The sequence below is a fragment of the Ustilaginoidea virens genome, chromosome 4 (genome assembly GCF_000687475.1).
Source record: "Ustilaginoidea virens chromosome 4, complete sequence".
Lineage (NCBI taxonomy): Eukaryota > Fungi > Ascomycota > Sordariomycetes > Hypocreales > Clavicipitaceae > Ustilaginoidea > Ustilaginoidea virens.
The window spans coordinates 3,229,238-3,252,741 of record NC_057319.1 but is presented as its reverse complement, the minus strand read 5'-3'; the positions used below and the strand labels follow the sequence as shown (position 1 = coordinate 3,252,741).

At 54.6% G+C, this 23,504-nt stretch overlaps 7 protein-coding genes across 7 annotated transcripts; 3 read left to right on the top strand and 4 right to left on the bottom strand.

The window, feature by feature from the left end:
- Positions 1–1,092: 1,092 nt before the first annotated feature.
- UV8b_05351 (uncharacterized protein) lies at positions 1,093–2,102 on the bottom strand (the record flags this gene model as incomplete). The annotated part of the gene is made up of 4 exons (XM_043142848.1): positions 1,093–1,607; positions 1,758–1,774; positions 1,874–1,913; positions 2,042–2,102. The coding sequence occupies 4 exons, from the start codon at positions 2,100–2,102 to the stop codon at positions 1,093–1,095; spliced, it is 633 nt and encodes a 210-aa protein (XP_042998781.1).
- A 747-nt stretch (positions 2,103–2,849) lies between these two features.
- Positions 2,850–4,451, bottom strand: UV8b_05350 (uncharacterized protein; the record flags this gene model as incomplete). Its single annotated transcript, XM_043142847.1, has 4 exons — positions 2,850–3,850; positions 3,919–4,081; positions 4,165–4,286; positions 4,379–4,451. The coding sequence occupies 4 exons, from the start codon at positions 4,449–4,451 to the stop codon at positions 2,850–2,852; spliced, it is 1,359 nt and encodes a 452-aa protein (XP_042998780.1).
- A 1,033-nt stretch (positions 4,452–5,484) lies between these two features.
- UV8b_05349 (uncharacterized protein) lies at positions 5,485–8,796 on the bottom strand (the record flags this gene model as incomplete). The annotated part of the gene is made up of 6 exons (XM_043142846.1): positions 5,485–5,497; positions 5,570–5,655; positions 5,710–6,938; positions 7,004–8,284; positions 8,434–8,552; positions 8,705–8,796. 6 exons carry the CDS (start codon positions 8,794–8,796, stop codon positions 5,485–5,487), a joined length of 2,820 nt encoding a protein of 939 aa, XP_042998779.1.
- Positions 8,797–10,311: 1,515 nt separating this feature from the next.
- UV8b_05348 (uncharacterized protein) lies at positions 10,312–11,976 on the top strand (the record flags this gene model as incomplete). The annotated part of the gene is made up of 3 exons (XM_043142845.1): positions 10,312–10,701; positions 10,824–11,494; positions 11,664–11,976. The coding sequence occupies 3 exons, from the start codon at positions 10,312–10,314 to the stop codon at positions 11,974–11,976; spliced, it is 1,374 nt and encodes a 457-aa protein (XP_042998778.1).
- A 1,917-nt stretch (positions 11,977–13,893) lies between these two features.
- UV8b_05347 (uncharacterized protein) lies at positions 13,894–15,717 on the top strand (the record flags this gene model as incomplete). Its single annotated transcript, XM_043142844.1, has 4 exons — positions 13,894–13,946; positions 14,081–15,011; positions 15,151–15,518; positions 15,600–15,717. 4 exons carry the CDS (start codon positions 13,894–13,896, stop codon positions 15,715–15,717), a joined length of 1,470 nt encoding a protein of 489 aa, XP_042998777.1.
- A 1,290-nt stretch (positions 15,718–17,007) lies between these two features.
- On the bottom strand, positions 17,008–18,358 carry UV8b_05346 (uncharacterized protein; the record flags this gene model as incomplete). Its single annotated transcript, XM_043142843.1, has 3 exons — positions 17,008–17,439; positions 17,503–18,081; positions 18,179–18,358. The coding sequence occupies 3 exons, from the start codon at positions 18,356–18,358 to the stop codon at positions 17,008–17,010; spliced, it is 1,191 nt and encodes a 396-aa protein (XP_042998776.1).
- Positions 18,359–21,600: 3,242 nt separating this feature from the next.
- UV8b_05345 (uncharacterized protein) lies at positions 21,601–23,366 on the top strand (the record flags this gene model as incomplete). Its single annotated transcript, XM_043142842.1, has 3 exons — positions 21,601–22,178; positions 22,262–22,834; positions 22,916–23,366. The coding sequence occupies 3 exons, from the start codon at positions 21,601–21,603 to the stop codon at positions 23,364–23,366; spliced, it is 1,602 nt and encodes a 533-aa protein (XP_042998775.1).
- Between the last annotated feature and the right edge of the window lie 138 nt (positions 23,367–23,504).

Here is a 23,504-nt window from a genome sequence, read left to right as displayed (position 1 = left end):
TTATCCCTGGACCTAACTTGCCTCTCGGCCGTTTCGGCTTTTGATTCTCTCAAACGCCGTCGCAAGGTTAACACAACGGCCATCTTTAGGCACTGTGCCTCGCTCGTCTCGCTCGCGACACTTTGCCTGTTCTCGGTTGCAAATACACGGGGGCGAGGAACGCGCAAAAAAAAAAAAAAATGGGAAAAAAAAACTACGCGGGGACGTTTTTATCCCATCACTCGCCTTCTTTGGGGTTGGCTAGCGGGCCTTTGTCAAGCTGGGCCGTTCTGCGCATGTTTTGCCGTGGCTAGCCGCCGGAGACAATAAAGTTGGGTCACTGGTGCCTGCCGCATTGGGTTCCCGAGCATATCATATCAGTCGAACCGTTTTGCGCCACCTTAGGTACCTAGCCTACCTACATGTGCCTACCTCCTTACCTTAGGTACCTACCTGGTAGGTAGGTAGGTACCTACCTTAGGTAGGTACCTACCTTAGGTAGGAACCTTGGCTGCCCAACCCACAGCAGGGGAAATCTGACATGCAGCACCGAGACGTTATGTGTCAACCAGGCTTCATGCAGATTTCAAGGCGAGACCAGATATCCAGCACCTGCGTTGTACCGTAACCTGCTCGCTATAGCGCGCATTTTCTTCCAAAGGATACTTCTTTGGCGGGAAACCGGGGATACGTGGCTCTGGCTTTTTAACCGCCCTTCTACCAGACCATTTGCCAAGTTGATACTTGCCCGGGAAGGACCAGGAAGAGACGTCTCCACGAGTTCACCTGGTGAGCACTCCCGTGATGACAATTGAGTCAAGAAGGAACAGTTTTCACCGGTAGTCAATTCGCGTCTCTATTAGTCTAATGCTTTCATTCCGTCGCCCCATTAAATCAACCTTGCACCACGTGCCTGTGCCAGCCGGTCAACATCACCACACTCCAAGCCGTTCGTCAAGGCTTTTGTCCTCGACAAAAAACGACAAACACGGAGCTTCCTTGAACCTGACACTTGACTCGCTCGCTCGACTTGCGCGCAACAGTGCGTCGGCAGCTTATGTGACGATGCCCTTTTTGCGTTCCTCACCGCTTCAAGGGGGGCCTCCGCAGCGTTTATTCCTGCTTCTTCCCCGACCTGGCGGCGGCTCTCTCGCGGTCTCGCTTGGCGTAGATGCCCGCCGTGAAAGGGTCCTCGAAGCGCAAGGCCAACACATACACCAGATACACCCAGAGCGTCAGCAGCAGTCCGGCCGGTTTTCCAAAGAGCAAGGCGGTGCCCAGAAAGCTCATGGTGGAGCCCCAGTACATGGGAGAGTTGGTCACGTTGAAGGGAAAGCCCGTCACCATCTCCTCCAGCAAGACCCCAAAGTAGTCGCCGAGAAAAGTTCCTCGTATGCCCAGGCGCCATGTCGACGAGACGACGAGGATGTTGCCAGCCGCAAGCAGCGTGTAGGCGGCAGCTTGCGAATACGCCGTCAACAGCGGCTGGTACGAGGGCTGCTCGGAAATGGCAACTTTGTACAACCAGTCGCGAAGGATGCCGAGGGAGAAGATGGCGGCGGCGAGGCCATAGTTTGCCGCCTTGGAGTTGCCGCCAAACATGTTTGTCAGGAGTTTGTTGTTGTACTCTTTAATTTTTTTTTGATCCCTTGTCAGCCGGAACGAGACCCTGTCGTGGGAACAAGTCAAAGTAGCACCCCCCCCCCCCCCCCCCCCCCCAAGACTACTTGAACTGGTCTTGCTCACAACACGAAATGGACATGGGGAGATGTGCTAACCTTGGCGAGCAACGATGCTACCAGACGTCAAAGAAAAGGCAGAATAGGCATTAGCCACATACACTCTCTCTTCAAAAAGGGTCAAGCGGTAAAGCTGGGGCACAACTTGCACTCACTTCCACCACAACGGGTTAAAGGCAATGGAGGCAGCCGACACTAGTTTTTTTCGCCCGCAGAGCAAGAATTAGCAGCTGGAAATGTTTGAATGAAGCCTTCTCTGGCAGCAGGCTTGCCGCACCGCAACAAGCATTTCGAGGGCTGGCTTGGTGAGCATGACGACTCACCAGCCAGGCTCTTGTTGCCAAAATCAACATGGCTGAGCAGGTCACCAAGAAACGACGTCATGGTGGGCAGCAATTGGGGGCTGGGGAACGGAGGGGGCCACGATGGGGACACGAGAACAAAGGCCGAGGACAGATAGAGCGGGAAGCGAGAGGAGGACAGTGCCTCGAGATTTGACCGCCGTGACGCGAAAGCAGTGGCGGAAACAAGAGAGGAAATCGTCAATGCAATTTGTCAATCCAAGTGTTCGATAGAATCGCGCCAACGCCACAGCAATCATACCTCCTACCTTAGGTACCTAGGTACCTACCTACGGATCAATTCATCAAGGTTACAGCTGGTACCTGGTGCAACCAGCTGGCCACTTCTGAGGAGGAGCCTGGGCCCGCTGCTGGCACGGGCCAGCACTAGCCACGGTGCCGCACGCAGGCTACAGGCGGCGCTAGGCCTCCCGGGGCAGGGCAGGGCAGGGCAGGCACTGTCGGCCGCATAATCACAAGCTTGAGCCGACCAGACCGCACCAACTGACCTGACCACATGCAGACTGGGAACCAGGCTGGCAACCCCCAGTCCAACCAGAGGCCCAACCAGAGGCCCAACCAAGCTCGCATCATGCCTCCAGTGCCTCTGCTTCACTCGAGGCCGTTAAATCTTCCAACGCATACCGTAGCACCTGCCGTCTTTCTACACATCTTTAGGTATCCAAGGCACACGCCCATCACCATGTGCTAAACATCTATAAATCATGAGTCTCGTTAAATCTGGCGCGGCCCGGCCCGGGGCGTGCCAATGCTGATGGTATCAATACGCTCAAGCTCGACGAGCCCTCGTCTTTTTGCCTGTTGTCGTGGTGTCTTCTTCCTCCTCGTCTTGGCCCTTCTTCAGGTCTTCAGTCAGACCCCATTCCTCCTTATCGTACCAATCCTCGCCGTCAGACAAGTCCCTGTTCGGCCCGCAATGAGCTTCCGCTTTCGACCAGTGCAGCACCTCGCTTCGCAGCCTCTGCGCTCGAAGCAAGCCTTGGTGCAGTCGGCTCGCTCCTCTGCACACCTCTTCTTGCTTCTGGACATACAGTGCCAATAGCCGTCGAACATCTTCCGCCTCATTTTCCGGAATGCCCATGTCCCTATCGGGTTTGGCTCCGGCCGGTGGTATGAACATGGGATGAATGAGAAACTCATCCTGCGACCGCGACGTGGTCAGCAACTGCTCCGACGCCGTATTCCCCTTTGCTGGTTCGGCTTTCTCGCCCTGCTGCGCTGCGGTGCCGCTGACGCCATTTGCGTGAGCACTCCCAGTGCCTCGTGACGGTGTCCCGTCTCCGTCACGGTCTTGCGTTTGTTTCCATTTCTTGCTTGCCATTTCTTGTTCGACATGGCCGTCGTCGCCGTCGTCGTCTTTCGGTCCCGACGCGTCCACCGCAGCGGCGCTCGCATCGGTCGTGGTGCCGCGTTTCAGCCCTCGCGGTTCCGCCGTCGAGTCTTTGGCAGGTGGCGGCCGTGAGTTGCCGTTGACCATGGGTGTTGGTGTTGCGTGGCCATTTTGAGGCGCGTCAGGTGCGAAGCGGGCTACGTGGTGTTCTGAATACAGATCGAGGTCGTTGGGCCCTATCATGGTTTCGCACGGCATCCATATGCCATCACCACAAAGCGATGTCCACAGATATCTTACTTGCCACAATGAGCGGTTCTCTTTGTGCATGATGCTACAGCTTTGGGCAATAAGCTCCGTCAGGGTTTTGGAAGTAAAAGGTTTCGAGAGGGTCGGGTGGCTCGGTAAATCCGTCGAGGCGGTCAGAGGGGCAAGTATATCTATGAACAAGGTCGGATCAATAACCCAACCCGGCTTCAGGCAGTCACATTGGCGTTGGTGGACTTACTTTCGAGGCGGATGTTGGAATATGGGTTCAGCTCAGCGGCAGCCAGTTCAGCGTCTCCCACTCGTTGGTCGTCATCGTCGCTCAAGATCTCGTAGCCCTCGTCGTCCACAAGTGGTGGATTGCGATGCAAGACGTTCCGTTGCATGCCAGCATAGTCCACAGTCTAAAGCATACGTAGGTTTCCGTCAGAAAACTCTTGGACCGGAAGCTGCGGTGCTCTCTGGGTTCCGAGGTAGGGGTTCGTACCTGTTTATACGCGCTCGGGCCAGTCGTCGGCGCCAACTGCCCCTTGCGTGCGAATCGCGCTCGCTTCTGGAGTTTGTGGCCTCTATTTGTAAAGCACATGATCTCGGAGTCGGAATCAGACTCTGCCACGATGACACGCGTCAGTTTGTTGGTGGATGCAGTGGGGGTGGGGGAGGGGGGATGGGAATGGGAATGGACGCAGCAAGCTGATTACCGTAAGCTTTTCTTTTGAAAGCTTTTTTCATGCCGGCTATCGTCTCGGCGAAAAGAATCTGCTGCGACGCCATGAAGGGCGGTGTTGTCGGACTGGCGTGAGGTGTGTCGAGCGCAGGATTGGGCGGGCCTGTCGGCGTGGCTCGCCGGATGCGCGACGGGGCGAAGCGTCTGGTTGCTACTGGTGCAGGGGAAATATTGCCAGGCTCGATATGAACGACGACGACAGCTGGCCGGTCCGTCCTCTAGTCGGGAATTGCGAGCAGGGACAGTTGATGCATGTGGTGAGCGCTGAGCAGAGCAAGTTGGGACGAGGGGGCCACCTGGGGGAGATTTCCTCGCCTGTGCTCACTAGTAGGATGCCGCCTGCCTGCCTGTAGAGGCCTAGAAGCCTCGGGGCTGACAACTTTGCCGATCCCGGAAATGAAGCAAAGTTTTGCCTGCCTGCCTGCCTGCCTGAGGAGCCGCTGCCTGAGGAGCGAGGAGCCCGCCGCGAAGCACCGACGTTTAAGCGGCTGGAGAACCTTGAGCCGGCGAACTTACGTCACCAGATCACATGCCTTTCCTGTCCGTTCCTCCAAGCTCCAGCCCTCCAAGCTCCAGCCACCACTCACTCTTCCACTAGACTCTTGGAAATCGCCAAGTAGGGATAAACATTCGCAAAATAAATGCGGATCAAAGGCGTATCGGAACAGTTGCACGAATATAAATGCAAGTTCAAATCACGCATGAATTGGAGAAAGCAATAGCCTCAGTAGCTTCGAATTCTTGGATCCTCCTTCCTAGCCCTCGTCTTTGAGCACCCGCCACCAACGCAGCCAAATCGCCGACCATCGTATGCCGACTGACAGTCGTATCCCGCTTCTTCATGGCCTCTGCAGGTCCAATCTCGGCAGCCTTGCGCATTACCTTGCACATGGGCGTAAACCCATCCTCTGGAGCATAAGGAGCTTTAGTACGTAACTGCAAGAATGTGCGAACATTGCCATATCCAAAACAGGCACACCTTTCACGGCTTTCTCCCTCTTGCTACTCGTCATTTTAAAAGTAACAAAGTGAGTACTCTGTTCATCCAACCAACTAGCACAAGGATACCTTCACCCACGACTACACTTGGCAACTATATTTGCCCATCAGTCAAAATCTCAAAGGCCTGTACCAAATCACCAAATACGGCAGAGCAGCAACTTACACGTTTGGCGAGTTTGTTATTTCCTCGAATGCTTGCAGTATGTCGAAGCCCATCGCAACCAACGGTTCGCATTCGTCGTCAACGACCTGAAACTTGATCAGCACGCAAAACGGGAGTATTCCTGGTACGGATAAGCTAACCCAGCTCAACACCGCCTTGGAGGCTTTGTGGCTCTTGCTCTGTCTAACACACATCAAAGCCAAACCTTGCAGTACCAACTTGGCTTGAGGTGTTGGCGGTACGATCGGAGCGATGATGCCGCCGACATCTCCACCATCCGATAACAGGCAAGGTATACACCTCGCCAGCGGACTGTTTTGGCGGCAGATGATAACAGTACCGATAAGTTTCCCGGCTGCATCCTTGGCCCTTACAACCCCACATGCCTTGTTCTCCGCAAGGGCGCAGACGTAGAGCTCGTGGACCTCGGGGTTGGCACTAGCTCGGACATGCTGCAGCACGTTCTCGGCGTTTTCCAAGCCGTGGATCAAGTCAAAGCTCATATTGGCCCTCTGAACACTTTGCAACAGCCCCTCAGGGGCCACCCAACTGGCCAGGTCGCGGATAATCATGTTGGTGAGACGTCGAGGAAACTGTGTGTCCCACCCGCTATTGCCGAACCACTCTTTAACGGTGTTCAACTCCGTGTCCAGAGGAATGCCAAGGAAGACACCGGGAAATGGGGTGCCCACTTGAACTTTCTTTATGCCTCGCTGCTCGCCGAGGCTCTTGAGCGCTCGACGATGAAGCGATCGGCCAATGGACACGTTACGCTTTGATGGATCGACGAGCAATGCTCCGATGATACCGATGCCTCCGATGTAGTAAGTTGCGACGAAGCCGTACAAGGCTCCCGTGCTGCTATTTCTTACAACGAAATGCATTTCCTTGATCTTGGGGTTGTCAAGCTGAAACGAGAATGAGCTTGTTGCCTTTAGAAACTGAAGGTCTGGTGCGCTTGCTCGATGCACTCCCTTGAGCAGCTCGTCCAAGCCAGCCTGGTCTCGACTCTTGCTGTACTCCTCCACAAGCCAGTGCTGCCTCGATTTGAGCACCTTTTTGCTCTTGCGAAGGGTTCCCGGCATACTGCCGGTGGGATTGACCTCGCCAACAAGTACACGGACTAGCGCAGACATGGCGTTCTCCGTAAAGTCAAAAGTGCAAACATAGGTGCCAATGGACTTGTCCATGGCGAAGTCGTAAGGAGAGCTCACGGCAACGACAATCAACTGTTTCTTTTTGCCCCTGCTCCGATGCATGGAACACATCATATCCACATGCTTGGTGAAGCCGGCCTGGTACATGTTCCGGTTAGCATCAGCCGTGACAATGATTATGCAGGATGCTCTGTTGATGAGAATCTCGTGCACTATTGCGGAATCAGTGAGCTGCTCGTGGGTAAGTGACGCGAGTGCGTGACAACAGACTTCATACCTGGTCTGACACCGTTGGCGGTGTAGCTCGTGTGGAGGAGCTTTTCATTACGGCATCTTGCGAGGTTCTTTCCAAACTCGCGAAAAACGCCCTCGCCGCTCATGATGGCGCTTCTTTCACGATCCCTGTGTGCCCACAAATCATGAGGTGTCGGTGCCTGAGACGAGGTCTTCTTGGACTCCAGCAAGCTCTTGGTCATTGCAGATGCTGGTAGTGGCTTGACGAGCGGGGTGAGCAATAAGAGTTCTTCGCCGGAATGCATAGAGTCTGGGAGAGGTAAAAGCTTCTCCTTGTCGCGAATGACGGTGATGGATTCATCGTAAGCCCGTCGCGAGAGTGAAAGGTGGGTTGGATGTATTTGCGACAAGAGTGAAATGCCAGGCGGGTTGAGTGCCTTGGCCCACGACGTGCAAGTTGACTTGAGATGTTGTATGCGCCGGATGGAAGTGAAGATCCTCTCCTTTGTGATGATTCCGTTGTCGTAGCCCAGCTTCAGACCCTTGATGGCTTCCAGCTGCACGTCGTACGCACGGCAGAGAAGCACGAGGTCACAGCCAGCTTCGACGGCCATGACCACACCATTTTGCACGCCGAGATCATGGCTGAGAGCCTCCATCTCCAAACATTCGGAGATGGCGACTCCCTTGAAACCAAGCTCGTTGCGCAATAAATCATCCACCACCTGGTCAGACAGACAGGCATGGCTTACATTCATGGACGGGTTCGAAATCCCACAGCCACCGACGAACATGGCGTCGAGCTTTCCGGTGGCAATGGCATTCCTAAACGGAACCAAGGCGCTGAGGCTCAATTCCTCCAATGTTTGCGTAATGATGGGGACATCCAGATTTGAGCCTTGGAAATCCAGGTTTCCGTACGAGGGGAAATGCTTTCCGGCGGCGGCCATGCCGGCATCCCGGACTCCACTCAGGGCAGCAAGGCCATACTGGGAGGCTTCCTGCGGGTCATCTCCAGTAGCCCGAACACCTAGCGGCTGATATCTTGCGTTGTTCAGGACGTCAAGCACGGGACCCAGCATCAAGTTTACCCCACAAGCCGAAATCTCAACAGCCGTCGCCTTGGAAATCTCATAAGCCAGCTCCACACGGCCAGTCGCAGCCACTCCCATGGCGCTGGGGAACTGGCAGACGTAGTCTTCGTCAAAAAGACTGTTTACACCTCCATTTTCCTGGTCTAGCGCAATGAGCAACGGTTGAGGATGACCCGCATTCTTGGCGAGAGTTTGCAATTCTTGGACAAGCTTGGCAGTTTGTCGAGCAGCTGGTTCGAACAAGTCAGCATTCTTTGCGGCTCACACATCGCTCGACGGACGTGTTGATGGTGTCTCCGGAAAGCCATAGAATCAGACGCCTCACCATCCAACCCTATTGGGACAGGGAAGGGTGGATCAGGAAAGAGGAGAGACAAACATTTCAAATTCTTGGCAGTCAGAATGATGGATCCAAGATGATGATCCTCGATGAGACTCTTGATTTGAGGAGTAACTTCGGTGCCATCCCAGCCCATAATCAACATCTGCCCTATCGCCCTGATACATGATCAAGGCAAAGCCCACGGATCAGCCTTGGCGTTTGAGGGAGATGACTATATATTCTTCATCCTAGTCCATGGGACGAGTATCCGAGTATCCGTCTGGGGAAAACTGTGCTCTTGAAACGAGGTGGAAAGCCATGAACTTACCAATCGAGTTCGTGCCATAGTGGGTCCAAGTCGCTCGCATCCGAGCTTGCATTTGGATTGGTTATGCTGGAACTGGAACTGGCGGTAGCCATTGGGCATTGGACGGCAGAAACGGCGGCCAGTTCGCTATGCTGCACTCATAGCAGCCCCTTGGCTCTGAGGTTGGTTGGTGGTTGACGCTGCCGCTCAGTCTGGCGATCTGGCGACGCTCGACATGAATGAAAGCTGGGGAATACGTTGAACAAGTGCGAAGTAATGGATTGATTTGATTGTACGGGAGAATTCGAGACATTCGAAGCAGTGATCGTCGGCGGAGCTGGCCGGCTGTCGGCGACTCGCCAATGTCCCGTCTCGTTCCAAGTGCTGGCTTTGTCACAGCAGCAAGTTACACTGCAGCGCAGCGTGTCTGGACTCTGCACAACCCACTCCGGTAACGACTGAGCAGAGTCTGGTGTTGAAGCTCATCCTGTCGACTCCCAAGGTTGTCGTTGTCTGGCGGTCGGCCCGACGTCGGCTAACCCAGCTCTTCATGCATTGGTCTCGTTTGGCTGGGCCCTACCCGGGACAAGGCTGTCCCGTACCGTTGTCCGGCTGCGGGCTGTAATGGACTGCATAGTGCGGAGTACTCCGTACAGACCCAGACATTCGTCGACTGTGCGTAAGTTGACCAATCACCCATCTCCGCAGAGAAAAGGCTGGAAACAGAAGAGAGTGGACTGGCAGGGTCATCAACCGTAACGGCTCGGTAAATCAACGAGAGCGGGCCAGAAGTTATAGCTTCTTCCACTGCAATTCTGTTTCTGTTCGAGAGGCAGGCAGCAAATATTCGTGTCAGCTTTCAGGAGAATTCCCAACATGTCTGGACCGAGTAGTGGTCATGGGCCTAGGAGAAGTTTGCAGAACTTTCTAAAGTACCTGGTACGGACCGGAAGTCAACGTTACATGCTGGTGGCGACTTGCAAGTGGGCCGTCATGAAACGCTGCATGTGTTGACCGGTGGATGCTTAACCTTACTTAAGCAGCCTGTGACTTGAACCTGCGCATCTGGTTGCATGTGGGCCCTTGACCATGGAGTCCGATGGATTAGATCTTTACTACAGTACCCTTAGGAGGTACATAGGTGCCCACCTAACCTACATGTGTACCTATGTACTAGTCGTGTCAACAGGTCCACTGGATGGATCCAAACCTTCAGACCCTCGCTACGTCTGCTACATCCCCCAGCGCCACGGGACATTATTCTTCGTTGCAACCAAGTCCACCAAGGCAGATGTTGTTAACATACCCATCTGCACGGAGCGGAGAGCTGGGCGTGTACGCCGACAAGATAGGTGTGCGGCCACAGTAGTGTTTGGCAGGGTCGGTAGAATGGCGGCAACGATCCATCCGACCTACCATCCGTCAGGTGGCATCGCAACACCAAACTAACCCCAACATCGCTTGCTTTACTCTTTTATCGCCTCGGTCACCTACCATGTGCGTCTCATCGCGTCTTATCCTGGACTTGGTTCCTGCCGCCGTTGCGTTTAAAAAAAAATACTTCGATTCGTACCTAACACTGTCCTGAGCTGCTCAGTTGCTGCTCAACTCCTTCGACGTCGGAAACCATGCCTATCGCTTTGACTTCCTCGACCCAATCACCGGGGGGGAACGGCTTGACAAAATTTACAAACTGCCTCCTGGTAAAGGACGATGCTTTGGTCGCCGAGGACCTGTGGGTTAGCTCGATAACTGGCAAGATTATTAACAGCCAGGCTACCTTCTTCGATGAACTATTCCTTCCTGACGAAACTATCGATCTTGGGGGTCGAATCATTTCTCCTGGAATGATGGATTGTCAGCTCAATGGTGCATTTGGCTTCAATTTTTCCACCCTGCTGGACGACATGTCCCACTATGGCGAAAGGGTCCATGAGGTGAACAAACTGCTCGTGCAGACTGGTGTTACATCATACCTGCCCACCATCACGAGTCAACGGCCAGAGCTGTACCAAAAGGTGAAAAACCATGTCCGAACCATGTCCCCAACCTCCTGCGAGCAAGACTTGCCAAGGCCAACATGGTTGAAAGGAGCATCATCCTCAAAGCAGCCTTTATTGACAGGGAAATTGTGTCACAGGCCCTTCAATTCCTCGGACCCTCGGGAAGTAGTCGAGATGCGCATGACGGCGCAGAGTCGCTTGGCGCTCATTGCGAGGGTCCCTTCCTGAACCCAGCCAAGAACGGGGTCCACAATGTTGACGTCATGATTGAGGCTCAAGTCTTTGCAGATATCGAAGCTTGCTATGGGGCAGCGAACTTGCGCCCACGGTGCCGAGCTGAAAGGATACCCATCAAGATGATAACAGCTGCACCTGAGCGTGGGCAGATGATGCGGCTCATCCCCGAAATCACGTCAAGAGGAATCATCTACTCAGTAGGCCACTCTGAGGCTACATATGAGGAGGCCTCTGAAGCCGTTGGCCAAGGAGCCTCCATGATCACGCATCTGTTCAACGCTATGCGACCGCTGCATCACCGCAATCCCGGCATTTTTGGTGTACTGGGAAAGGCCGAGAACTTGGCCCGACCGTTTTTCGGCATCATAGCTGATGGAATCCATTTGCATCCCACCACCGTGAAGATCGCCTTCAACGCGCATCCCGACGGCTTCATTCTCGTCACAGACGCCATGCACCTCGTCGGCCTGCCCGATGGCGCCTATCCCTGGACGAATGGCGAGCAAACCTGCAACATTGTCAAGCATGGTTCCAAGCTATTGTTAGAAAACTCTGACACCATTGCCGGAAGGTGAGTTACGGGGAAGGCTTGCTATGGAAACAAACCCCTCAGTCGTATCAAACCGCCGTGTTATTGCCCCCAGCCAGCAGCAGGAGGGCCAACGTCTCAACCCCATCCTCTGACCACATTGAAAAATGGGGGAACCATTTCTGGCGCTTGTGCTAACCATCTGACACAGCTCCACTACGTTACTCGAATGTGTCAACAACTTTTTGGCGTGGTCGGGTGCCAGCATTCCTCAAGCCTTGAGAGCAGTGACAGCAACTCCTGCAGCTATGCTAGGATTACGGGGCATCAAGGGATCTTTAGAAGCTGGTGCCGACGCCGATCTGGTCATCTTTTCTCAACAGGAGCTCGCAACTGGTTCCGGATCCAAACATCTCATTCTTGACGAGGTCTGGAAATTTGGAACCAGGTTGCTCAACACGAATAGCGCCAAAGGGTTCGTCATGAGAAGAAAAGACGAAAAGCGAGAACATGACGAGCATTAGCTTCGACAAAGGGGGAATATTATCCAAATCAGCAGCGGAACGTGGATTCCTTGAGAGTTCAATACCTGTGTTATCAACGGTATACGATTCGAGCCCCATGCTGGTGGACGAATCGCACGAAGCACAAACAATGAAGCACGAGGTCGATTGCCATGAGCCGGAGAAGCAGAACGAAGAAGGAGGCTTGCGACAAGGATGCAAGAACGAACTACACCTGCCAAGGGCGGATTGCGTGCAAAACATGACCAGTTTGCATTTTACGCACAAATAGGCCTTTTCCATTACTGTTGATTGGTTGTGAAGGCGTTGGGATGATATCGGCCGGAACTTGGGGGCATGACCGAGCCCTCTGGATCCGAATCAAGCTTCGGCATGACATTCGTTTGGGGAGCCTCGCTGTTTTGAGTAACAAGTCCACCTACTTACTTGAATCAGCTCAACGTAGGGCACCTAGATAGCTAAGGCAGCTGCTACATATCTTCTCAAGGAACCTGTCCCAGGCCCAGTCCATACCAATGTAGGAAAGAGAAAAAAAAATGGCGAATAAGACGAGCATATATCGCAGGCATTATGAAGGGACTTGGGTCATGCTGCTTGAATTGCGCGTTCTGAGGCTCTCAAATCCGGCCGTGGTCGATCAACCGCTCTTTGACACTAAGCCAGGCTCAGCTTTGACAGCTTTCCAATGGATGGGCTTTGCCAAACCACGCGCCCAGGTTCATTCCCATGTGAATCCTGACAGGGGTTTCCGCGGCTCAATGCCGGGGAACGCATACGTAGCAACAACAGGGACCCTTGCGTGTAGTTGAAGTAAAGGTCGAGAACTCTTTCTCGGAGAGCAGTCAATGGTCAATGCTTGTCTTGGCACTGCCTAGTCACATCGGGTTTGGGGCCCCTTTCAAACGTTTTGCGGGTTGCCCGCATCTGCACCTGGTTTTTCGTTCTTGCTCGCGCGCGATCGAAGCTTAGGGGAGCGGGACTCCGTACGGAGTATTGACAGCAAGCATCTTCATAATAAGCGCAGGAGAACAAGATGAGGAAAAAAAGTCGGGGAAGCCGGATACCTCCAGGTACCTCTAGTTACGTACCCTGCAGTCCGTGCTCCGTACTTCCGTTAGTCAGACTGCCAGAGACCCTCGCAAGCCGCTTCCAGTTTGACTGTTTTGACCAAGTCTGCGCCATCACGTGGACCCCACCTCTCCCATCCCCACCAACCGAGACGGGCCTCCGAACCCTCACTAGGCTCCTTGCGGACTAGGCTTCTGGCTTTTGGCCGCCTCCACAATTTGCAACCTTGGTAAGTAAGTTGGTACTACACACCACCAAGTCCTGCAACATCTTGCTCCAGAATCGGCAGAGTATCGAGTCTTGACAATTACCTCTTCTCTATACGTCCGTACACACCCTACGCCCTGCTGCTAGAGCTCGCACCGCGTCGCGCAGCTGCTCTCGACACATGGTCTGCCTCTCGCCGTCAGCCTTGTACTTGGACGCCAACTTCTACTGCCTTTCAAGGAACACTACCTCGCCGTCTCTTATCTTGGATCCTTTGTTGCTGGCTTGTTGTTGCCTAGCCACCGGCTTTTGTGCCCTGCCAATTACCTCCGATTCCTTGTCTGACTACCCAGACGTTTTCCGGCTGACTTGCTGTTGTACCGTGCCTTGACTGCACTCCGCCGAACAGTCGACCAGTTTGCGATAAAGTAGCGCAATCTTACCGCCGGCTGGGATCCCTCCCCTTGTAGAATTCTATTCCGCTACTGCGCATCCCGTCGCTGCGTTCGATACGAGCACTCCAGGTTTCAACACTTAGTCTGGGCGAACGATGCCATGGCTACTTTCAACTCTCTGTCGGCTATAACAGCCGCCGCGCCAAGTCAGTCATTGGGTTTGACTCACCCAGCACCTGGGCAACCAATGACGATGGAGCAACACTTTGACCAAGATTTCAACTTTGATGAGGCGGTTCTGTGAGTTGCCCTTCGCTTTTCATTGCAGCATGATCGGGGACCTGAAGGATGGGGCATTCTCAAGTTTGGAATCCTGGTGGAACGGAAACGATGACGTTGCTGATTATTTTCATTTTCATTCTGTACCTGTTCAGTGACGGGGCCACGTTGGCTGCTCTTCCTTTCACGCCAGCGTACGATTTTGACAATTTTGCGACCACTTTTGAAGATCCATTTGCCTACTCGGCGCGAGCTTTTGAGCCCACCCCACACATAGATGCCCTAAATGAAGACTCATCGCCCCAGGAGCTCGACAACAAACTGCTGGGCTTTTCTGATCCCATCATGAATGCGACCCCTATAGACGCAAACGGCAGCCTCGGCGATGTGAGCATGAGCGCCGAATTGTACGGAATGTTTTTCGTGGCTGAGGATGTGTTTGGGGGCGAGAACACGGGCCGGCCGCTCGAGTTAACCTGCTACCGACGCAACCTATGGCAGTGTTCGGGTCTGCTGACTCTGCCGAAACACCTCTCCCATGTGATGGACGAACAAGGCCGGCACTTTCCGGTTCAAGAGTGGCTGGCCTCCATAACGGCACTGGAATCCATCGAAGGCAAAGCCACGGAAATAATCTCGATTCCGTGGAAAAGCTCAAACCCCCAGATGGGCGGCGAGGAGACCAAGGTTGCGGGTGCTCCGCCTCACATTCCGCTCGATCTTGGAACCGCTCAAGAGGTCGACGCAGTCCGAGTCAGCTTGCCGGTCTCGTGGAAACGTCTGCAGTTCAAACATGCCACGGCCAACAATGGGCGGCGAAAGGGTCTCCAGCAACACTATGTCGTCCAGATCAATCTCATTGCCAAGTCCAGCAGCAATGACTCCATCAAGGTCGCAGAGATACAATCCGGACCCGTGATTGTGCGCGGCCGCAGCCCACGCAACTTTGATAGCAGGAAAGACGTGCCCCTGACCGGCGAGAAACGGACGGAGAAGAAGACGGCCGCCGGTGCTGAAAACGCCACGTTGAAGTTGGAGCGGGAAACCCCGCCAAGCACAGTGCAGAAGTTTCAACCGATGGGGAATGTACGTGCAGGCCAAAGGCAGATTTGTTTCTCTCTTTTCCATGTTTTTTTCTTTATACATCTGTATTTCCTCCCCCCCCTCTCTCCCCCCCGTCACGTTTGTCCGGTGGCGTTGACTCCAACTAACAAGCTGCGTAAAGGCCCCGACCGAATGGTCGGAAAACTACCAGCCTCCTGTGCCGCATCCCAACAGTTCAAGTTGCCATCCCGCAAAGAGGGTGGCTGTGTCACCCACCGTTACTCGACCACCGGTCCCTACTTGGTCAGGGGACGGGAAGAGCATGGTGGTGAGCCCAAATCACAGAAGCTCAGCCAGCCGCCACAGCACGGCCGTCCCCATCAGCCTCTCTCTCTCCGAGGACGAAAAGAGCCCGAACCGCCTGAGCGCGGAGTTGCAAAGCCCTCAGTTCGGAAAGTCGCATTCCATCTCGGGGCAAAACGCTGGGAGCAGCCCCGCCGACGACCCCGATCCCCTCTACGAGTACTTTCCTCTGACGGTAGACGACTGGTGAGCATGGCCCGGACAAAGCTTGATGACATGGCTGCCAGCAACGCGTTGCGGGGATGCTGACTGCCTTTCGCCTCTTAGGATGCCTCCCATCGATGCTGTCTACAGACCGCATGTAGTCCACCACACCATTGTGCCGCCCGAAGTCAAGGCTCTGCAGTCCCAGAGCAAAGCAAAGCGATATTTCGCCGCCGAGTAGCACGAACCGACTCTGTGCGGGGACGCTCCACCCGTGTTTTATTGCCGTCACTCCCCCTCACGATGGCGCGGCAGCAACCCGTGTCGCTCGTTTTCTTGTCTTCTTGTCTTCTTTTTTTGTTTTGTTTCTTCTTTTCCCTTTTCCAGAAACCAATCATGTACATATACTGCGATTCGGCGCTGCTCGCCGCAGAAATAAACTCGACCGTTCCCAGACACGAACGACTACGAGCGGGAACGGCGACGAGGGACAGCGAGAGCATCCAGGCAGGGGAAGGCGGCGGCCTTATCATTACCTATACCCGGGAGTTGCATGGCGCTTGTGGTTCTTCTATTCCCCGGAGGAGTTGTTGCAGCAAAGATCTGCAGGGCTGCCCACGAGCTGCCCGCGAGGTTTCACGCAGCCGAAGGCGCTGGCGCTCTCCGTCCCCGCGGGAATACAAGCTGTGTTATTCTTTGCCCAATATCTGCACAACATGGCCTTGATGCCCAGTGGTCCGCGCCTCGGCCTGGCTATCGACGAGACGAGGCAGACTGTTGGACCCGTGCTTTTCGATAGGTACCTAGCTAGTCTGCGCAGGGGTCTTGGCCGGCAGTGGGCACCTGCACACCTGTACCCTCGGGCTAATGCGTCTGCGCCGTGCGGACCGTTCCGCCCAGTGCCGGAAGGGTCTCCACCCGCATTTGCCCCCGTCATGTGGGGGCGGAAAGCGGGAATGGAAGCCGCAACTGACTGCTCTCGGTTGCTGAAGCCTGAAACACCAACTGTCACTGGTCTGGATGGGCATCAAGTTACGTGCGAGAGAACAGCAGTCAAGATGCTCGGATGCACCAGTACAACAGGGCCCTTGGGCTTTTCCATTCTCTGCGGGTGCCCACTTCAAACAAACTCTACCTATCCCGTTCCGTCGTGCTAGCAAAGGATTCTTTTCCGTGAGGCCGGCTGCTTCAGCTTTTGTAAATTTCTCCAACCAACGAAGCAGGTTCTAAAACAATGACGTAAACACACCCAAGATAGGGCGGGCCTGCCCGTCCCATCAAACAAATTGAAGGGTGTGAAAGAGGGAATCTTTAAGCAGGCAAAAAGAAAAAAAAAAACCACCCCCCCAATTAACCCAAACCAGCAAGCCAACCGTAAACCGCTTGCAAAACGCCCGTAAACCACCCGTAAACCACCCGTAAACCACCCGTAAACCACCCGTAAACCACCCGTAAACCACCCGTAAGATTTTCCAATTTTATTCATCATCCTCGGCAGCAAAAAGGTTGAATCATCCAGCGTCAACACCGGTTAGGCCTTAATGACGTTTTGCCGGGACGTTTGCTGCTCTGGCGTCGGGGTTAACCGGTACATCAGAGCTGGATCGCCCATGCGAGAAGCCATGCGGTCCGGGATAAATTCAAAGTCTGGCGAAGCGGGGCGGACAGGATGCTCTGTGGCCGCGGTGGGGGGCGACTGCATGCTCAGAGGTGGTTCGCGAATGCGAGAAGACATGCGGTCCGGGATCAAGTCGAAGTCTGGCGAAACAGATCGCACAGGATACTCCGTGGCCGGGGCGGCGCGAAGCAACCGCGAGGTGGTGGGCTGAGGACAGAGTATGGTGGGAGAGTCGACTTGGTCGACCCGGGTGGCGGGAATAACGCCGTTGGCGGTGCGGACCTTTGACGGAAGAATTTGCTCGAAACCGGCCTCCTTGGCCACCTTTTCGATGCTCTTGAAGTACTGCGAAAATTTCGGGTTAGACCACGGGACGGGTTCTTGGCTGATGATAGAAAGCACACGTACCTTGACCGTCTTGACCTGGAGCTCAAGGGTGGCATCCTCGTCGACTACAATCATTGGATGCGGGTGCAGCTGCAAGCTGGACAAGGTCCACATGTGGTTGACTCCCTGCTCGATGCAGCGCTGCAAGGCCAGGGATTTGCGCTGCCCCAGGATGATGACGACAACCTCGCGAGCCTCCAGAATCGTCTGGACACCAACAGTCAAGGCCATGCGAGGGACCTGGCTGGCGTCATTGTTGAAGAAGCGCGAGTTGGCAATGATGGTGTCGTAGGCCAGCGTCTTGACGCGCGTTCGACTGGCTAGGCTGGACCCAGGTTCGTTGAAGGCAATATGGCCATCCTCGCCAATGCCGGCGAGAAACAGGTCAATGCCTCCGACAGACTTGATGGCTTCTTCGTAAGCGACACACTCGGCCTCAAGATTGGGAGCGTTTCCGTCGAGTATGTGAACGTTTGACGGATGGACATTGACGTGGGAGAAGAAGTTTTTCCACATGAAGGAGTGGTAAGACTCTGGGTGGTCGCGGGGAAGACCAACATACTCGTCCATGTTGAAGGTGACGACATGTTCAAAGGAGATCTTTTGGGAGCAACCATGGTTAGCCGGCAACGTCTTTGCCGGGGTTATAGAAGAAGGGAAAACGGCGGGTGCCGTCATGGTTAAATGCATTACTCACCTCGCCAGCCCTGTACTTTGCGACGAGCATCTTGTAGACGCCAAGAGGGCTGGATCCAGTCGGCAGACCAAGCACGAAAGGATTCATGGCACTAGGCCTGAAGGCCTTGATGCGCTCGACAATGTACGAGGCGACATAGCTGCTGGCAGCAAGACTGTCGTCGCGGATGATCAATCTCATATTTGCGACTTGAGTTGCCGAGTAGACTTGTGTAAATTAGGTTCAAAGGGTTCGAGGGTGGAAGACCAGTCAAAGTGACGTGACGTAGGTAGGTGGAATGTGTTGCGAACGTGTGGGCACAGTGACGCAGACAGATCAGATCAGATCAGACCAGATCAGGTCAGAAGAATAGGTCAGGTAGGGTGTTCTGTGGAGGGAGAAGAATGGAGGAGAAGGAAAAAAGCCTGGACCTGAAGCGAGGAGAAGCAGAATAAATAGTACACGAGGCTGGAGGGGATTAAGATCAAGGTTCGAGAAGGAGTAGCGCATCTAGAGTTTGACTGGAAGAAGGTTGAAGGTGCCTCGATGAGCGATGAGACTAATCTCCGCCGCCGAGGCATTAAAACAAAAAGAGAGTTTGGCCTCCCGATACAGCCGAAAGCTTGACGGAGCAGATGACAATGAGGCCAAGGATGTGGAGAATCCAGAGTAGTCAGTTGGTGGTGGGCCGGCAGAGGGATGCTTGATGCGGATGCTTGATGTGGATGCTGCGGATGCGAATGCTGATGCTGATGCTGATGCTGATGCTGATGCTGATGCTGATGCTGATGCTGATGCTGATGCTGCCGAGTCAAGAGTCTGGAGACGGGAGACTGGACTCTGGACTCTGGACTCTGGACTATGGAACTATGGGCAGCATGGAAAACCAGCCGGTGCTTCCATTTTGTATTGCACAGCAACAGCTTCTTGCACCCTGGGCCTAAGGACTTGACGATGCAGCAAAAGAGAGCCGCTGGCCTCTTTGGGACTGGAGGCCTTGCAGCTGGCTGGCTCGCGCAGCTGGCTGGCTCGCGCACGCACGCACGCACGCACGCACGATGCGGCCGGCAGGTGCGGAGTGGAGTGACTGTTGCAGGCAGTAGCGACGTGACCTGCCTTCTCCAGTTCCCAGAGGGAATCAAAACCCCCAACACGTCGCAGCCAGCCCCGTGCACGTGCAACTCTCCCCGGATTCTGGATCTTCCCACCCTTCACAAGATGCTTCATTCACCCCAGCCTATGTAGTTGCATTTTGACGTTTGCACGTCCTCCCGTGTGGGGCCGTCGGTCGAGAAGAGGGGATGGGATGGGATGGGGATGGGATGGGATGGAACGTCACTGCATGTGCCTTGCCAACGGCAAGCAAGTAAGTTGCTGGCTGGCAACCCCCCTTTCGCCCCAGTGCTTTCTCGCACTTTGCGGTTGTTGACATGAACCTTTGTTAACCTTGCAACAGCCGACATTGCTGTTCAAGTTTCCAGTCCTTCAGAGGCATGGTATTTCGGCAGGTTGATAAAGCTGCATCGCTTTTGCCGGCAACTTTACGTGACGGGTTGGCAACCAGGTATGTAGTGCTCGTGGCAGGGTGGACGACGACAATCTATGGATTTCCGACCGACCGACACAAAACATGGAAACAGAACCGTGGGATTGACGACGCAACGTCTCTCACTACTGCGTGCTCGATTTTGCCTAGGGGGGGATGTGAGCAGTGAGCAGTGAGCAGTGAGCGAGAGAGCCGTGCTATCAAGGCCGCCGTCTTGGTCTTGGTTATTTGGCCATCAACAACGCCTTTCGCCTGGCTGGGGGGCTTTTGAAAACGACGAGACCGGACCAGCCCAGACCAGACCAGACCAGACCAGACCAGACCAAACGTGAAATCACAGCCACAGTGTCGGCAGTGGGCAGTCCTTCAACCTCTGCTGCTCTCTCTCTCTCTACGCCACAAACCAAGCCTGGATGGATTTTGTTGCATCAGTACGTGGTTCCCGCCAGTTCAACTGGGGGCAATGTTTCAACACGCTGGTGCACCGTCGCATGAGGCAGGTGATTCATGAAGCCCCTGAACTGCTGGAACTCTGGGCTTTGGAGTGCTGTTGCCGCCGCTGTGGCAGAGGTCACTGGCATCGCCGTCCAGATCATCCCCACATTCACCAGTCCCGACTCCCCATGCAGCAACCGCAACGTTACAGTCCCGGCCATGATTCCATCCCTGCCCTGCCCTGCCCTGCCCTGCCCCGTCCACTGAAGCCCCGGCCAGAAGCAAAGGCAGCAACTAGAGTCTGTGGCGTCGTTGGCATGTAGCATCTTGACTCTTGAGCCACTCTCTCTGGTCATGAATGCATCCCACGACCCAGCTCTCGCTTATGACATGACACTACATTACATCAAACCGTTGTTGAACTGCAGGCACATGCTACCCGTAACTAACCGTGGAACGGAGTACGGAAGTACGTGGTAGCACGTGTTTCACACGCCATCGGTCGGCATCGACAAGACTAGCACTCATCATCCATTCCTTCACAAGTTCATCGACAACCAGCCAGGGACCAGCCAGGGACCAGCCAAGTTCCAAGTTCGCTGCAGGTCTCTGACTCTCTGTAACCCAACTTTGGAGTTACCAACCCACCCCTAACCACCCCTAACCACCCCTAACCACCCCTAGCCACCCCCGCCTCCGCCCCACGCACCAACGGCGGGCCCGGCCTGCCTTGCTCCTGCCTGTCCTAACTCCCTCCCTGCGCTCCTGCCTGTCATTGAGATCAATTGCCACCAATAACTGATCAGTGCCTATTCTGTTTTGGCGCGCCTCTCCTCCTCGCCCGCTTCCACAAGCCCAAACAGCTTGTCCGAAATTGCATCTGAAGCTCGACTGGTTTCATCTCATAGTCGCCTTGTCCATGTTGTTCCCACGAGGTGTTCTCTAGCGGCCTCTGCACAGGCTTTCCTGTTGTCAACTTGCTTTTACTTGATCGGCCCGTCTGGCATCGCATCATCTCGTTTGGGGACAAACTGGTTTCCTTCAGCCTGCAGTGCAGTGCCCATCCCGGACAGAACGGGAACCCCCCCCCCCCCCCCCCTCCTTTCCCTCCGCTCTCGTCTTCAATGCACCCGTCATGACATGACCATGTGCTCATTTTCCTCTCACTAACCTGCAGTGCTCGCCACGTTCATTTCTGCGCCTGCGACGCGACGGCATCTACGCCAAACGTAGATAAACACCGGACCTGCAAAAACGCAACATTCAGCTGGCCCATCTCGCTCCTCCCCTCATTCCAGAGGCGCGACCTTTGCAGCATCTGCTTCCCTACACCCTTTCGCCAACTCGGAGCAGCTTTTCAAAACCAGACATACTCCCGCAATATCCTCGCTCATCTGTCTGTCTTCTCCTCTTTAGTCAGCTCTCGTTTACGCCAATGTTATGCGCCGATTTCTCACCTGCCATGACCAACTTTCAGAAAGCCTTGTTTAATGCCATTGTCAAGAACCTGCTTCGTGGCAAGTCTCTGATACAGGCCATTCTGGCTTACTGGGTCAGCCCATTGCCAGCCGAGACGGGAAAAGAAAAGGCCCCCAGATCACTGCAGGCATTCCTCAAGGAGGCAGAAGCTGCCTTTCTCGGTCCCATTAGTGGCAATGGTCTTCAGGAGCTTTCCGCCGGCTTGAAGAAACAGTTTATCCAACGGTTGCACACAGACGAACAGTGCATGCTACCCTCTTACAGCCACCGCTTACCACTGGGGAGCGAATGTGGAGAGTACGTAGCTCTGGATGTTGGCGGCTCAAACTTGAGAGTCGCCGTCGTGGCTCTGCGAGGTCGTGAGGCAGAAATCGACAAGCAGGGTGAGATTGTTAGCATGCAAAGCTACCGCATCGGGAAACATGTCAAGAATCTCCAGGGAATGCAATTTTTCGACTGGATGGCCCAAAAAATTACCCTGACGCTTAGTAAGAGCGGTAACGATGGCCACGGTTTGGAAAGGCCGCTACCCGTGGCTTGCGCATGGAGCTTCCCCCTTGAGTGAGTGACTTTCTGCTTATTCCGCTATGGATTCCCCTCGCCGGGTTGCCGCCCTTGTCTTGTATAGACCTGACTGTACATAGACAGACCTCCATGGGTGGCGGCAAGTTGCTGCCGATGGGCAAGGCGTTTCTGGCGGACCAGGGGCTGTTGGGTAAGGACCTCGGAGACGTCATCAAGCAGTCGTGCAAGAACCACGGTCTTCACGTTGAGTTGCGGGCCATTTTAAACGACTCGGCTGCTTGTTTACTATCCCGCGCTTATTCCCACGCATCCACTCGGTTCGGCCTGATTTTGGGGACCGGCGTCAATCTAGCAGCCTATCTCCCGGTGCCCAGCATCGGAAAGAACAAGTTTGGCGTTCGAGAGCAAGTATGGTTTGACGAAGCTAGTCATGTAATCGTCAACACGGAACTGGGCATGTTTGGCCACGACATTCTCCCACTCACAAACTGGGATCGGGCCTTGGCGAGACAACACCCTCGTCCCGATTTTCAACCCCTCGAGCACCTCGTCAGTGGCATGTACCTAGGGGAGATTGTGCGACTGGCTCTGCTCGAGGCTATCGACACTACAGGCCTCCTCGGGGGCGTTGCTCCCGCGTCCTTGCAGACTACCTATTCCTTGAAAACTGAAACAATTTCCAGGATTCAAAGGTAGGCGCGCACCCGCCAGCAATCCTCCTCGGCTTACCTCTACTCCCTGGGCCTTTTCCCATACTGACTCTGACCACCCAGCGACACCTCTTCTGACCTTGGAGAAGCCATCAAACTTTTTTCGAAACGCCACCCCTCGTCTCATCAGCCCACGACTTCCGACCTCGCTGCCATCAGAGCAGTCGCCTCTTTTGTGTCTGTTCGCTCAAGTGCGCTTGTTGCCGCCTGCGTCTATACTCTTTGGGATCTGCGCTTGGATCTGGAGAAGCAGCACGTCGGCAGGCTGCCTGCCGCATCACCTGAAGGAAAGCGGTTCGAGGCCGACATCAACCCGGAGATTACCACCGTCGCCTTCAATGGCAGCGTCATTGAAAACTATCCTGGTTATCTCGCTAGCTGCCAACGCTACTTGAACGAACTGATTGAGAGTAAAGGTATGCCTGAACCTTGCTGCATTGGTCTCGTCGCTGCCAAGGAGAGTTCCTTGATGGGCGCAGCCGTTGCTTTGGCTTGCGTTGCGCATAACGAATGAAACGCAGCGGTTCATGAAATATGCTTCAACATCCGCGTGGGAAGACTTGAGCGTGCAACAAATCTTTTTGGTTCATGACGGGACGACCCTTGTGCCTTTTTTCCGTTGAATTTTCTAAAGGGGAAATTCATCCGCGTG